General features: G+C 40.3%; 1 protein-coding gene across 1 annotated transcript in view; it reads right to left on the bottom strand.

Annotated features, from left to right (window-relative positions):
- Window positions 1–17,450, bottom strand: part of KLHL20 (kelch like family member 20) — a 24,433-nt gene extending 6,983 nt beyond the window's left edge. Inside the window, exons 1-6 of the mRNA XM_080622288.1 lie at window positions 16,496–17,450; window positions 7,911–8,484; window positions 3,432–3,590; window positions 2,171–2,265; window positions 1,447–1,562; window positions 890–1,073 (exon numbers count right to left, since the gene is read on the bottom strand). Coding sequence (XP_080478414.1) covers window positions 890–1,073; window positions 1,447–1,562; window positions 2,171–2,265; window positions 3,432–3,590; window positions 7,911–8,484; window positions 16,496–16,518 — 1,151 coding nt within the window. The 5' untranslated portion in view covers window positions 16,519–17,450. The remainder of the gene's footprint in view (window positions 1–889; window positions 1,074–1,446; window positions 1,563–2,170; window positions 2,266–3,431; window positions 3,591–7,910; window positions 8,485–16,495) is intronic.

Below are 17,450 nucleotides of genomic sequence, written 5' to 3'. Positions count from 1 at the left end.
TGCAAAGAGCAGCAGCCTGAGTTACTCTGCTGTACATTTTCTGAGGTTCACACAAGAAACTCAGCTAGCACTAGGACCTGCATTTCAAGATAAAAGGATGAAAGAGCCAGATGGACTTGGGAATCCAGAGACAATACGGTGCATAGAAGAAATGTGCAGGACACAGGAGATGTAAGGCTAGGGTTATGATTTGGGAACCTGGGAGTATGCAAGGAGATATGGGGGAAGCAAAGGCTCGAGGAGAAAACAGATTCATATCTGCATAGTATAGTTCACTGTATTTGTTACAGGACCAAGATTTATAGTACTAGGAGTGCATGAGTCTTACAGCTTTTAGGTATGGGGATTGCCATATGAAGCCTGGTAAAGCTTTTCTGACTTAAGTCTTTCACAGGTCTAAACCTGACCTATTTTCCTTCTTCTGTGTAAGTGCCAAGGTTCCTTAAATCTTTAGTGTCTACTCTACAATAAATTCCAGGATCTTTCCCTCAACATCTAAGAAATGCTTACTGTAACCTCACCTTCCTCAATAATGCTAAAAATAAAGCCACAATTGCAAAGAAGGTTAACCAGGATCAGCACTCCTCCCACCAATTATACCCAGATCAACCTCTTATATATACCTTCCTTATACCAAAGGCTATGTATTGTCTCATTAAGCTGGGAATAACATGACACAAGCTGTTATGCATTAAGTCCCAGTTCAGCAGTAAACCAACACAATATTGAAAGGGTACGCAAGGGAGGAGGAAACGTATATAACACAATATAAATTTCAGGTTTTCAACAGAACAACAACAGAGCAGGCAAAATGAATTAATTTTTAAGAGGCTTCACCCAGATTTAAGCATTCAGAGTTAACATCTCGTTCGCCTTCTTGGAGACCTACCTTTCTACACTGTTAAGATAAGAGGAACCATCATGGCCTCCCACAGCATAAAGAAGATCATCCAAAACACTGACTCCAACACCACAGCGTCTTTTGCTCATGGAAGCCACCATCCGCCACTCATTGGTTTGAGGGTCGTAGCGCTCGACACTGGAAATTGCATCCCCGCTACACCAGCCCCCCACTGTAAGAACCAAGCACAAGAAATAGCATCATAACAATGCACTGAGCTCATGTACTCTGTGCGTGCCTGGTACAAATTATCCCTCTGGACTTTGTGAGTCTTAACCCACTTACCACCCCCGAGTTACTCATTCTAAGGACTACAATTAGAAGACAGAATGTGATTTTCAAGAGTATTAATGTAAGTTTGGAAGTACTGTGGTGTTCATAGCACCAAAGAAACAATTAAGAATGTGAAAATTAACTCAAACCTCCAAACATTAATGCACAGGTCACTTCAGAAATATGTTGTGAGGACTGGCCTTCCAGGAACACTGCCACCGGAAAACCCAGAACAGATTCTCCTGACCTAAGACAGGAGGAGATATACGTACCTGCAAAGAGCACTTCTCCGCAGCGGATGGGTTTGCGTGGCCTAGTTCTTGGTCCTTGCATCAGTGGCCGCTCTTGGGGCAACAGGAGATAGTTCTTAGCTTCATCTACTAGATCCCTGAGCAAGATAGTAAAATATTAATCCCCAAAATTCACCTGATACCAGTCTCAGAAGATACAAATCAAAACTGATGACAATAGAAGCCAGCAATAGTCACGCACTTCATGTATTCACAAGTTATGTAAGTGCACGAATAGGTCAAGTCAAAACAAACTCATCACTTCACTGCCATTGTGGGAAATAACAGACGAATCCCAGAATCCAATTAAGTTCACAAATAGCAGACTTTTTATACAGAAAAGCTACTTTAAGTCATAATGAGATTGTGAATGTCATGCAAGTCGTAAGCTGTAATGAAAGGCCATAACTAGAAAAACAAAAAACAAAGTGGAAAACAGTATACTGAAAGGTATTTTACCAACAGTAAAACTGCACACTTAAAGTTTACTACTTCACTGGAAACCTGAGAGAACAAAAACATTTCTAGGGCACACCGCTGACTATTACGCAAACAGAAAACACTTTTTCTTGCCTCTCTTCTCCTCCCAGTTGCAAGAGAGGAAATTATGAGATATTACCCATTTACCACTGACAAATCAGCACAATTTTAGAGAACAGATGCAATGCAATGAAATCCCACTGTGTAAATCAGTGAGGAGATTTACCGGCATTCCTCATCACTCTTAATAAGTGGATCAGAACCCACAGTACCCACAAGAAACTTGGGACTCAGCAGTGGTAGACGGACATGCTGCAGGACCTAAAACACAAAACAGAACATATATGGTAAACCACACACACCCACAGAGATACAAGAAGCCAAATAGAAAATAGTGGCTAACAGATTTTGATAAAGAGTTAATAATTTCTCTGGCAAACATGCACAGTCATTTACACAGCCTAACCCTGACATTTTAGCTCCTCTTACAGCACCTTTACCTTTTCAATATACCCATTTATATACCCAGCAAAATATCAGTCTTTGAAAGGGAACAACCCACTCAATCTATTAACAGCTGAAAACAAAGTCACAATTAAAAACCTTTACAAAACTACAGATGTCAATACATTTGCCTGAAACACTAGTTTACTTAGAAGTTTTATCAAGCATTTAGCTCTCTTAAATGTGAGCGGTATTGCATAGTAAAGGAACAATAACAAGCAACATGCCTTTCACAATGGTTTAGAATTTAGAGGTAAAAGCTGGTATAGACAGAGAGGCCTAAAAAGGCAAACATTTTTATGAGTATTAAGAGCTACCAAGAGAACAGTAGGTTTTTCTGGCTTGGTTTAGTTAATATTTTATGCTTGGAAATTGTTTTCCAAAGCTTTCAACTAAATAAAGTTGCACTTAAGGTCTATCTCCAAAGCAGAAACACTGAGGCAGGCAGACTCTCACCTCTTTTGATCAGAAAGCCTGAGACTTTAGAGACTTTCTGGCTGACAAGCTTCGTCAGAATGGCTAATTCTCTGTGAAATGGCTTGGCTTAGACGAAGCATCGTATTTCAACAAAACCATTCTGACAAGCTCCAGTATAGGATCATGAGGGCCAAGGCATCAAGCGGCAGAGCTTAAAGATACATCATAAATGAATACAAGCTTTTTTTTCTTTTATCCACTATGTTTTTTATACAACACTCAAAGCAATGCAGACAGGTTTGTCTGGACAGATCACTGGAGTGATCTACTTTAGCAAGTCCTACCTAGAAACAATTCAACAAAGCCCCTATTGATGGCTCCAGACAGTGCACCTTCCAACCTAGATGAACAGAGAGTGCAAGACACCTAACATAGGTGGAAGTCAGAAAGATTTACTAGAGCTTTGCATACATTCAGAACTGACACTGCTGTGGCACCACCACATCAGCCCTCATTACTCTTCTTCTGGGTAAAGCAGCCTCGAATGCTACTGTGCTCGAGATTACCTGTGGCAGCTGGGGCCTTCTTTCCTGAATGCTGTATTTCACCCAGGCCATCACTGCATTGAACACCTGCTCTTCACTGCGAACATTTAACTCATCACTGGATATAATGTCTATGAGCTGATTGGCAGGAAGCAGCATGAACTCCTCACTTTCCATTACCTGGTTAAACAGAAAAGGAAGGGGAGGGGAAAAAAAAAAAAAAAAGTAAGGACAACGGCCAAAGCACCAGAGCATTCACCACATCAGCACTTCAGTGCAACTCCAAAGAAGATACAGTCCACCTGAATTAGAGTCTAATAGACAGGTCCAAATACCCGTCAGTTTTGACATCAACACATGTAATGGGTTTGCTATACAGAGCAGAATGCAGCCCCTTGCAACACAACAAAGACACTTTTAGATGGGAATGCAAGTGAAAGGGACCTTTACACAATTTTTTTTTCTTTTTTGTAAGACACTTTAAACCACAGAACGCACTGATCGGATTTCAAAATATAGGAAAAAAAACAAACCCCTTCTTTAAAATCAGCCTCCTTTTTTGGCATGTCTAACCCAAAGCAGAAATAAAAATGTTGCATAGGTGATAAATATGTGACTGAAAAGCACTATCAGAATAGAGAGGCTCTATTCACAATAAATTCAAATCAGAGAACAAAATAGAAGCCTCAGAAAAAAGTTACCAGAGGCATTGTAGAAAACATGGAAAGTCTTCCTCAATGCCAATTTGTGTCAGAACAAAAGTATTTCAGGAAAAGGAGATGAACTCATTTGATCCTGCCTCTTTCATTCGTTCTTAATATATATGTATGCACAAGTCCAGATGCACCAAAGAGAGAATCAGAGCCTCCTAAGGCTCTAAAGACTGATCTTTTGTGAAATTCAAGCCACTGACAATCTCCAAACACATAATTCCCTCAGCTTGCAAGATAGCAACCAAGTTTCTCAGGATGTTTTATCTGTCACCAAGGACTGCTCACACAACACACTGCAGAGCACACGTGAGTCAGTCTGTGACTGCCTTGAGAAGTTACAGAGCTCATGCACAGCCATGTCTTCCACCCAGGTAGCATGGGAAAGATGCAAGAATCAAAATAAAGAGAACTACAGAAATGGTTTGATTGACAATTGCCAGCTTGGCTTCCCTACAAGCATTCCCAGTCTGTAGACTGTAATCTCTAAGAGGTTCAGTGATAAAAAGTAACTTAATATTGGCTTGTTCTTATCATTTGTGAGCACATTAGAATTCCATGACTTATTTTATGGTTTGCAGCACAAATTAAAGAAAAATATCTTGACACAACCATCTCAACAGGAGTCAGCTGTGTAATCCTTTTAACTACCTAAAAAATTACTTAAAAGCACTAAACAGATATATAAAAATTGGCAAGTTAGTGACAACAGAAAATACAGTTAAAAAAAAGGCCACAACAATGAGATCAGTTACCAGACTGTTCTTGGATTCCATGGGTTTTCAGTGACAGGTTAACCCACACTCCTTCAGCCTTAGAGCAAGAACTGGGTTGGTCATTAAGGACCTTTATCAGCATTTTTCCATAGTCTCCCTCCTTTCTACATCGACTAGCTTATGTCTAAACTTTACTCTGACAGTTTGCAAATGCAGCCTCAGAGTCTGAAAACAGAGGCTCTGGAAATATAGGACTTAAGGATGGTCATCCAGACTCTCGCTTCCACCCTCAGAAAACCCAGTTCCATTGATAACCTCACAAAACTCAAAGTACTGGAAGCACTTCTGCAAACCAAATCATTACTTACTATGCAACTTATTAGTTTATACAGTAAATTACTTTAAATGCTTTGGCTTATTTTAGCTTATCAGGACACCAATAATTACCTGATTAATACTAGTGGTCTACTAGACTAACTTCTTATTAAACAAGAATAGGATGGGCTTCATTTCCTCTACAGTATTCATGTGCACTGCTGCTTTTACAAGTAGAACAAACGTCAAAGTATACAACATAGAGCGCATTTTTTGTTTGTTGATACAAAGTGCACGTTGTTCATCCCCAAGTATATTTTTCCCTTCACAAAGATGTCAGAGACCAAACAAAAAATACAAAAGTTTTTCCTATACAGTAGAGTTGTTAACAGAACCATTTCACATTATATCCACAAGATTAACTAGGGGGTTTAGGCAACAAATTAAATTAAGGGGAATGGAAAACTTGGAAAAATATTTTACCAAGAAGTTAATGAGGTAATGCAGATACATACACATAAAAATTAATAGAACTAGAGGTCAGTGCAGCAGAGGACACAAAGCAATACAAACTGCATTCAAGGTAACTGCATGCATTGGCCTGATGCCTAGTGCTTAATATTTTACACTGTCATTCAGGAAATTCCCATCTTGCATTTCTGCCCAGCTCAGAGGAATGATGAGCGTACAGCCTCTGTGGAGAAAGGCACATTTTTATCCTTTCTCAGCCTCCACAGCAGAGGATGATTAAGTAGCTAGATCACTGGCTTCCAGCAGAGATTACCAATCCACTCTCCAGAAGGAAAATAATGGCAGAATATAACATAATTCAAACAAGCAGCATCACTAAGATTGTCTGCAGAGAAACAGTGGGAGCAAAGAAACGATCATTAAGGATGAAGAGCTGCAAAATTCCCAAGGCACTGAAAAGGACAACAAAACCTGCCCAGGCCAAAAAAAAATAGTGCTCTAATCTGAGCAATTGTTTTCCAGAGGCCGTGATTCAGTTAAGTCAATTTTAATTTGCATCATCTTTGAGTAGGAGTGGTTTTGAGTCCAAAACTTTTGCTTTGTGTGTTTTAACAGGGGTAAGAAAGACAGAAAGCTGTTTTTGAGGGACTGCAACAGAAAAGAATCCCATAGCAAGCAGCCCTTAATAGCCAGCTATATGTACTAATGCTAAAACATTTTAAACAAAATTTGTTATGCCGTTACAAAGTTATTTAGAGACTTGTAAGCATGCCCTACTCATGTAATAAAAAAGCAGCACAGATCTAACCACTAAAACAACCAAGCACGGCAAAAAAATAGCTATACCATCCTGCTCTTCCCCCCTGAAAAAATGTGTAAGAAATGAAATGCAAAGCAAGCACCGAGCACATGAAATGGAGCTAACATGCAGGGCTTTTGGGAAATCACCAAGTTCTGCAGAACACAAGCTCTCATCTTAAGCAGCAAACTCCACTTTCTAGTCTTTACAGATAGGAAAGATGTATTTAACTGCAACTTTTAGAGTAAATTGATGTCATGTGTCTACAGTTAATATCAAGTATTGTCCTCAATGTGTCAAACAGTCAAGTTCAATTGTGTTTGCTTCTGCTCATTTTTCTTAAGTACTGACTGAAATTAATACAATTCCAATCTGTTTCCTGCAGGGGAAAAAAAGTCAGCAAGCTGCTATCAATTACAGCATTTACATACTGCAGCTTCTCTGGGGACACTAAATGAGCATCAGGAGTTGATACCAAAGTTAGTCCCTTCAGAAAAGATCTACCTGTGAAGCACGTAGAAAGAGGAGATTTCTCCACAGCAGGCTACATGTTACAAGGCATGTAAGAGTGCAGTTCCTAGAAGAGGCAAGAGGCTAATCTCTTTTAGCAGGGGAACAGACATCCATGCTAAGCGCACTCCTAGAGAGCAGCTCGTTCCTAAACACGCACATATTTTTACCCTTCCAATCAGGGCTCAGGAAAGACACCGCTTAAAAGCACTAGGCTCCTTTCTGCATCTGGGTGTAATAGTAAAATAAAGACCCACTCTTCCAGACTACTGCTCACAAAATTCTTAATTACTATGCTGATCCTTCCCCAAATCAGTTGCTAGCAATTCCCCAACCCAAAAGAAAAATAAAATAAAAAAAAAAAAATAAAAAAAAAAATCACCTAGGCAGAATTAACACAGGAAGAGAGACTTGAGTTTAAAAAGGTAAGCTACAAAATTAAACAGCTTCTGCTGAATAACAGATGCAAATCCCCAGTTCTGCCACAGCAAGGGAGTTAAAGACTCCACTGAAGCAGGTGTATGCTCTCCCATACACCCACCTTCCCAATCCCTAAACTCGACATCAAACTTTTTTGGTTCTGTTGATGTATTGTCTTCCCTTTAACACCTGGCTCCCCTCCAATCACGTAGAATCCACAACATTTTTGAAAGGTGAATGAAATGTCATACCATTATGCAGTCCTGTCAGGTTCACTGCCAAACTCCAGCTACACCTGCAACCTTGCCTTCCACATAGCACTTGCCACCCAACTTTAAGAAATGCTATGGATCATATGCAAACCATCAGTACAACACAGTCCTACAAGTACTTCTTTCCTCTTTCTTCCCTACCTAATGACTGGTACTCACCACTATGAGGGCACACAGCAAATGTAAAGGCAGAATTTAGAAAGAAGCACAAGATGAGAGCTGCTCAAAGCTGTCACAGGACACATTCACACATTTTACACCCTAACTCCAACACACTAGCTTCTTACCTCCTGGAAGTTATGCTGTGTGAACTTGTCAGCAATCCTCAACAGTTCACGGCACGAGTGGGTGTCAGCAAAAGCTCGGATGCCCAGGCAATTGGAAGGGTCCAACTGTCTCTTAAGGAATTCGCAGCAGGCCTCCTGGATCTCAGCCAACTGGAGAAGGCAAGCAGCTGGCAACAAGGTCTGGACATTTCCCTCTTCTACAGTGATCTGAGAGGTGTATGCAAAGTCAATCAGCAGTTCCATGGCCCTTTCGTCAATGTCTCTAATTACTACCTCTGTCTGCCGAGACTCTGCCAGCTCCCCAGTGAACATGGCTCGGAAGTAAGGGCTGCAGGCTGACAGAATCACTCTGTGGGCGTAGATCTTCTTTGCACCAACTACTAGCACCACATCACACAACTCCCGGTGCTTCCTCAGAAGATTGATGACTTCCAAGGTTTGTCGAGGGTGTTTGTCAGAGATGTAGGGCATGCGAGCAGGCTGCGGCACCCCTTCTGGCAGTTTGTTAGGATCTCCAAGTGTGCAACGGCTAGTCACATCCATTCCGGTCTCTCCTGGTCGAGTACTGCTACACCTGCAGCGGAGGAAGTCATAAGACAGGACCATCGTCAACTAACCTACCACCAACTGTAAGCCAAAGCTCTACAGCTCGCATTGATTACAAGCACAAAACCAGCAGTGCCTGTAGCTTCATGCCGTAACACGGAAACAAGCACATGATCACATGAAAGAGGAATCTGTCTCTAACCAAAGCATACCTAGAAGTAAACAAATGTCAACTTGCAACAGGCTTATATTTATACCTGTTTTTATATGCTTTCTATGACACATGGCTGTAATACCCAACTACACATACATATTCACTAACTGAACCTCATAATAGCCTTGGGCGGTAGAGAAGCAATATCCCCATTTCAGAGAGAGTGACTCAAAGCAGAATAGATTAGCCCACTTGCCCATTGTCACTTGAGTTTTCTTTAACAGAGCTGAAGATGGATTTCCAGTTCGAAGAACTCCAGCTGCATGATTTAACCAAACTTTTCTGTTCTTCTACCTACAGTTTTTTAGAGGGTCACTCATCAATGATATCTGAACACACTAAACTGTCACACAAACTTCAGTAACTTACATAGCCTGCAGCCTACCATGAGTGTCTTGGGTTCACAGAATACCCATTTAATCATCACCTCTTCAGTTATTTTTGAATTATGGAGGCTTCTGACTCAATCCACGTTCCCTGACACATTTCAAAAGAAGGTTAATCTTTCCCAAGAATGGTATACTAAGAACTGCAGAAGGCAATCAGGATTATCAGACTGATCAGGAAAAAGTCAAAACAATCAAAGTATCTACAACTATCGGTCTAGTGAAAAAGGAAGAAAATAAAGTCAAGATGATAACTTTAGAGATGAGCAATGACTTGAGAATATATAAACCAAGTTTCTGGCAGAGAGTAGGAACAACATACTATCTTACAAGTTCCACATGCAATGTGTTAACTAGTTGATGTTCTTCTTTATGAAAGTTCAGGTACCTTTCCTTTATCCCTCACATCCCTGAGCAGATGTCAGCTCTGCCACATCCCAGGTACAGTACCCCTCTGCACAGCAGCATGACAACATTGACAGATCACACTGCACACCACATATACTACTAACCCAAGCAAATGGGAATGTAGTATTGCCCCAAACCCTTCTGCAGTTCTGCAGGGATGAACCAAGATGACACACCTCAAAGCTCACTTTGCAGGGACATATGCCTGCAGCCCAGGCTTCACAACGCATTATCACTGAAACCAGTGCTAAACAAGAATTAAACCCAACTCTATTTTCAGCAATCATTCTAAATAATCAGATCGGTACACACAAAACTGAGGTGGCATTTTGCATGTTCCAAGCATACCATATGTGAATTTCTGCCACATATCATATGCATAATTATTAAAAAAGATGCATCAGCACCAGTAACATATCAATTACTATGAAAATAAAGAAAATAAAGGAAACTACTTCCTCTTCCCACTTCAAAGGAAAACCACCACTTAGATCAATTAAAGCATACTGCAGAAAATATGAGAATACTGATAGTTATGAATTATACAGTTAGCACACTAGCTGTTGAAGATATGCTGAAAGACTCAATACATGCTACCCATTACCACCTCCTTTGGTACACTGTCATCTGTGAGCTGTCACTACCTCACTTGGTTCATATTAAGAGTTAAAAAGAAATCTAACTTCGCATTGCAATTGCTCAATGTATTTTGCAGCATGCCTGAAGGATAGAATTAAAAATAAGTAACTCACATCTTTTCCTCTCATTATTATGTCAAATGCACTTTCTAACCACAGGGAAACCAGTCTCTTTGCAGCAGTTCAAATTATTCACTTGCATCTTAGCCTGTTTTCTCATTCCCCCCATATACTCCATCATCATATTCAGATGTTTCAGACCATTACCAGCTGGATCTCCCCTCTCAGTTTTGTTGCTTGTTCTTGTTCAGCCTCTGCACCTTAAATGCCTTGGGTTTTACCCCTATTCCATCTTTTTATATCCATCACCACTCTCCTTTTCTGACACCTCCGACAAATCCTTCTGCTGTTATATGCTTCTCACTCTCCTCCACCCACTCTTGTCCCTCACAACCCAAATTCACCTCTTAGGGTTTGACAATCATTTTCAAAGCTCTGCCAAGTTCCTCATGAAAAATGTGCTAAGCTCTCCTCACAGCAACATAGACAAAATAAGTTTAATGGTACTCCTACACCCCCACCCCCCGAACACCAAGACCTTGACTACAGATCAATTTACCTAATTAGCTTACTTTCATGGTCCTCAGCAGCTAAGGCCAGAGGGCAAGTAATTCAATCCCTCTACCAAGAGATGGAGAAAGTTAGTGACAAAAATCCACCTGTAGAATCTAGCTCTTGCCAAACAAGCCAAACAGATTTTTACAGTGCATTAGGGCCTTCAAGCTATGTCAAACCAACCCCTGGGAGAAAAAAAGAAAAATACAAGCCCTATTAAGACACACACTTACTATAATAATTTTTGGTCAGTCAAATCACAATAGTACAGAACAAGCATTCTTCAAATAAAAAAACATTCCACGTAACTAACATACCACAAGAGATGACCTATGTCCAAGATAATACCTGCTTCTAGAAACAGAATCACTCTACTACACCTGTAGGCTTTCCTCAAAGACAACTCCCACTACAAACAGCCCTAAAGTAGAACTCAGAACTTTCTAGACTGGCACAGATTTTAAGTACAGAAAGATTAGATTAAGGCTATGCTGCCACAAGGAATACAGTGCACCTTGTCAATCCCACCACTCAAGACTCTTTGTTGACATAGAGCAATGGGCTGGACCATCTTATGCCACGTAACTGACCAGATTTAGGCAGTAGTCCTTCCTAGCCAAGACTGGGCAGAACAGGATTCTTCTGCCCAAATGAGACTGCTTAACAAGTCTTTAAATAAACTGACTGAAAGGGAATCTGGTTAGTAAGATCTGGAGGCGTTCCTGCATTGTTCCCATCAGCATTCCTCTGAGTTGCCTGCATTGCATCCAGCCTCCTTCCTTCAGGAAAGTCCTGGTTAATGACTAAAGAAAACTGAAAGGATGGAAAAAAAGAGTAATAAACAAATAAGCACATTCATCCATAACTTATCTCTGGGTAATGCAACAGCTTGGGAATTTTCATAATGGATCAAACCAGACAGCTGATGTTAAGCACTGTGGGTTGCGGCTTACACAGGCATGGAAGCATGAATTAGAAGGACACTGACAGCAAGCACCTCCACAGCTATAATAATTTAACTGCATTATGCATATATATGCATAGAGAATTAAATGATGAGTCAGTAGCTTAGAGGTGTGAAAGACAGAAGGCAACATTTGATTCTCACATGGCAGGCTAGCTGCCTCACACACACACACACACACACAAAGCTAAGAGCTGCTTCTGAACACTCAGGGTGATTAAGAAGTGTTGAGTATCAGAAAAGAAATGTGTATGCAAGGATAAAAGATTCACACCCAGATATGCAGATATTCTGGGATTAGCTTCCATCAAAATGCAGGGCTCGGGAAATCAGCAAATACAATGGGATTAACTGACAAAGGATCAGTTTTTGTAGCACACTGCTGCAAAGTACAAATGGGAACACAGGCAGTGTGCAGCACTAAGTGAGCTAGGTAAATACACTGCTCTGCCTTCATTTTACTAGGCTACACCACTTGCCAAAACTTTATTTACTAACACAGACATCTATAAAACATCTGTCCTAGGAGCTTATAGCAGATCCTTCCAAAGTTCAGAAAAATATCTAATAACGTACCTAAAAAAATTCTCTCTAATACCTCTCTCCTTAACTGCTAAGTCAGTGGACTGTCTTTTTTGTTGTTGGGTTTTTTTTGGTTAGGGTAATATATGTTTTTGTTTTAGCATAAGATTATAAGCAAGCTTTAACACTCATCAGAAAAAAAAAAAAAATAGCCTGGCCTATGCAACAGAACAAGTCTCAGGCTGAAAACATCAACTGAAATCCAAAATCATGCATCACTACTGGATTTCAGTAGCAACAGATTTTAGTAGCAAATGAAAATTCAAACCAAACCAGTAGCAATTTCTGTCAATGCTTTGATTTGAATTTAACACATACACAAAGAATATATTATTTCCTATACTGGTTACAATACTGCCAAAACAAAGACCTTTGATTTGGCCTAGCCAAAGGCAATACCTTTGGTGACAAAATCTAGATACACATTACCAACGAGACCAAGTCACGCAAACAAGCAGATAAACCTGACTGCAACAGTATTTTACATTACTCAACAGGAGAGCAGCAAAGATCTGCTGCATACTTACTATGAGGGTGGTGAAGCACTGGAACACGTTGCCCAGAAAAGTTGTGGATGTCCCATACCTAAAAGTGTTCAAGGCAACGTTGGATGGGACTTTGAGAAACCTGGTCTACTGGAAGGTGTCTCTGCCCAAGGCAGGGAGGATTGGAACTACATGAGCTTTAAGGTCCCTTTCAACCCAAATCAAACCATTCTATGCTTCTATGATATGCCCCTATTCCATTGTTTAGTTTGATTTCCACTTACTAAACCTAGAAAACTCAGTTTCACCAAGAATGAGGATGTCCATACTCTGACAGATGAAGTTATTACTGGAGTCTTTCCAAACCTTCCTAAGACTTCTGTATTTTATCTTGGGCAAGAGCTATGTCCAAGCTACTGGTTAACTTCAAGTGCATACAAGGGCCCCAAACGCACTGCTGGGGTCTGAAGACTCCCCCTCAGGATCGTCTGGCTGCCAGCGCTCAAGCCCCCTCCAGTACAGCACTGCTGCAACCTGGAATCAGGCTGCAGGGAAGAGGAAAGAGGTACAAGGACCTCCCCACTTTGCTTGGGAGCTGCTCAAGCCCTTGTGCTTGGCCTGAGCACATCTGTACCTGACCTTGAACTCCACTGATACTGACCTGCTGAGTTGGCTTCCTGGCTTGATCTCAGCCCTTCTTCATCACTGCAGACTTGCCTGATGAGCATCAGACTCCTGACTGACCCTGATCATCGGATTTGCCCTGCCCTCCTTACTCAGGTACTATGGGACTACGCCCTTCACTGAGAGTCCCCTCTGCCTTGCTTTTTCCTTCAGCAGAACAATGTTCTCTTGCAGCTCCCCGACAGTGAGAAAGTATAGCCTGCCCCAACTGTCACGGCATTCTTAATGCAAGTGTCATTGTTCAGACCAGCCGGAAACGCAGCACCAGGTACTACCCGCTCACACACTCCACTTCTCCCTCCCTAGGCAAGATGGTGAAGAGAATGAAAAGAACGCAAAACCTGCAGGTTAAGATAAGAACAGTTTAATAACTAAAATAAAGTACAAACTCATAATAATAAGGGAAATAACAAGGAGAGAGATATAAAACTAAAAGGGGGACCCCACCCCCAAAACAGCAAACACAAGCAATTCACAATACAATTGCTCACCACTCACTGACTGATACCCAGCCCATCCCCAAGCAGCAATCAGACCCTTCCAGCAAACTCCCCCATATTATATACTGGGCATGATATGCTGTGGTATGGAATACCCCTTGGCTAGTTTGGGTCAGGTGTTCCATCTCTGCTCCCTCCTGCCTTCTTGTGCTCCTCCGCACTGGCAGGGCAAGGGAAACTGAAAAGTCCTTGCTCAGGGTAAGCACTACATAGCAACAGCTAGAACATCAGTGTGTTATCAGCATTATTCTCACACTAAAGCGGAAACACAGCACTGCACCAGCTATTAGGAAGAAAATTAACTGTGTCCCAGCTGAAACCAGGACAGCAAGATAAATCCCCTTTCAACATCAATGCATTTTCTCTACTATACCTTTGACAGAAGCATCTGCAATTCCTTTTCTGTTCAAATTGTACTTCCCATCCTCTGAATGCTGTACACATTTGATACCAAGTCACCATGCTTACTAATAGAGTACAGACCAAGTCTCACTTCCCTCTTCTTGTAGTACCTAAAAGGACTCTTGCATGTGATATTAAATGGCTGCAAAGCTCTGAATAGAAGGATAAAAGGAAGTGCTCCACCATTTGCTTAGCTGAACTTTACAGAAGATCTGGGAGCTTAAAATTCAATCAGGAATCTTTTATCATTTTCTGCTAGGACATGCAGGAGAATAACAAATTTTAACAATCAACACAGAGGCCCTTAAAACATGCAAGCATATTCAAGAACTGAAGTTCACAGCTTATGATAGAGCCCTGCTTGATACGCCTAGACTGCAGCAGTACAATATGTCAAGGCACAGTAATCAGCCAGTTAGGTCAAAAGTAAAAGCATGTAAATATGTCAGACTTGTTATCCATGCTTTACCCTGTTTTGCCAGAGAGGGAGAGAAAACAAAAAGTACTCAAAGGTCTGGTCTGCGCCCATTATCCAAATAAAATTTAAAAAATCCCCCAAAGCCTGAAGTGCCAGGATCAGCACCACAATAGAAATCTTCTATTACATTAGCACCCAGCTGTTGCTCACCACTAAAACTACCCAGCCTGAGTAGCAGACACAACTTCCATGCTAGCAAGCCCAAGGCCACAAAAGACATGAACTTCAGCACTTCAATTCTCTGCCTCAATGCAACATGCAGAAAACAGCAGACCAAAAAAAAAAAATTAAAATTGAGAACTTCCATTTTTCCATTAGGGATGTGAAAAATAGAGAGAAAACAAGAAAACAAGCCAAGCCAGTCACCCATTTTATGTAATCTTGCAAAAAGATTTTGATAAATGAAGTACAACACAAGAACCTGAAAAGTTGTGGTTTTACATTGGTTAATGTTTAAACAGTCTACATTGTAGAAGACTAAGATGGAAGAAAGCTCACCTGCTACTTAATGTGTCTTAAAGAAGGAACTCACTGTAAAAGTCACATACAGCTCATTTTCTAAACCACATTTTTTTATCTTGGCAAAAATACTGAATAATACACAACCTCACAGCAGTGATGTCCCAAGGTTTACTCATTAGCTTAACTGCAGCAGCACAGCCTTTTTTTGTTGTGCTTGACAGGTTCATTTAATTAAACAATACAGTGTCACTCTTTCAGGGTTTAAATGACTATTTATTTATTGCCTTCTTACATAGAACCTGGGCTAATGGTTTCCGCAAATGCTGTAGATAGAAATGCTCTATGTATTCATCTATGATTAAAATTCCTTTTCTACTTTTACATGACTGTTTACAGAATTATTGTTAATAAAAGTTTCCCTGCTTTCAACATCCTGAAGAGCGCTGACAGACCAAGCAATTTGTGTGAGTTGTCTTTACTTCATTTAGAGGTATAGAACTTCAGGAAACTTCGCTTCCACACAGCTTGAATCACACACAAATACAGAAATATATCTGCTGTTAAGTTTCTCCATGGGATTGCCACTGGATAGTGAAATGCAACTAGAACCAGCAGACAACCCTGTTTGCCAACCTGTCATCAAGCTGATTTACTGTGGTAATTGTTTCTGTACATAACAGATATGTTTTTAACATAATCACTGCAAGAACTCCCCTGAATTAAACTTCAGCTTCATGCTGAACTCATTCAAACTGAGGCAGCGGGCATTCACAATTTGAAAACAAAAATCTCCTTTTCACCCAAGACCTTACCCCAGCAAAGCAACTAAACTTCTATAGTTAAGGGGAAAAACAATGCCCCTTAAGTTTAAATTTATTCCCAGGCAAATTATTTCACATAATTAAATTAGTAGTTAAATACTGAATTTTAAACAGGATAGTAAACGGAGAACGGAGAACCATGATAACTTGTCTGCTGTACTCTTTCTAACAGCACATACATTTAGAGACTTCTGGTGTTGTAAATATAGAAAGCTAAATACATTTAAGTAAGGACTAAGAGTGAACACTTTATAATTCTCTTAGCCAGAGCTTAAAAAAAAAAAAAAAAACCAAAAAAAGAAACAAAAAAAGAAAGAAATTGTCTAGTCATGTAAGAAACCATCTTGTGAGATTTATCATATCTGCGTAAGAGAAGGACAATTGTTCTTCATACTCTTACCTGCGCATTGGCTTTCCGTCCATGCACCGTGCAGAGAAACCTTCACTCTATTCTTCAAGACCTGATCCAAAAGAAAAAAAAAAAAAAAAGGGTCATATACTGAAGGAAGAGAATCTTCTTTCCTCTCTTCATCCTGGCTCTAGGACAACAGAACTGACCACATCCACAGACTAATACGCCTTCCAGCTATAATTCACAGCCTAGATTAATGATGTCTTGGACTGCAGAGAATAAAACAGGAGAAAATGTCATCAACATTAAATTTCATCACAGCTGCATAATGATTCTTTAGGCAAATGGAACACACACATCATAAAGTCAATAAACTGTCTGCCTCCCTGAATCCTTAAAACTGTTCTACCAAAGGAAAAAATATCTCATGTAACAGAGTGTTTACTCTCACTCCTTCCCCAGAGCGAGGAGGTATCTCTCCTTCATACATTTACCAGATTTAAGGCAGGCTGGCACCTAATAAACAGCACTGTGCTACTCAACAGCTACACTGAGGAAACAGTATTTGATGCAAGATAAAACTTGTGTCTGGAAACTGAAGATAACTGTGCTCACCAGAGGTAAAAGAGATGCTGATAATGGTACTACATCTGCAAAGATTAATGATGCTGCCTAATGCTCACTACACACACTCCAAATATCCATTTTCTGAGGGGAATAACAGTTGCAAACTGCACAAGTCTTCCATGTTCAACCACTAACTTCAATTCTAATGTAGATTAACCCTTTTTACAAAGGTATCAATCATCTAAATTTTCTTTTTAATGTCGACTCAATTAGCAGTACGTTTAATTCAATCACTATTTAAAGCAATAATGCTAACTTAAGTCATATATTAAAAAAACCAGAAGGGTGTTTTGCTTCCATACTGACTTCCTCTCATCCATAACTGAGGTGAGAAATCAGAACCTAGTGAAACTATAGCAAAAGCAATGACAGAACA

Source organism: Psittacula echo, assembly GCF_963264785.1.
Source record: "Psittacula echo genome assembly, chromosome: 7".
NCBI lineage: Eukaryota > Metazoa > Chordata > Aves > Psittaciformes > Psittacidae > Psittacula > Psittacula echo.
This window is presented reverse-complemented; position numbering and strand designations above follow the sequence as displayed.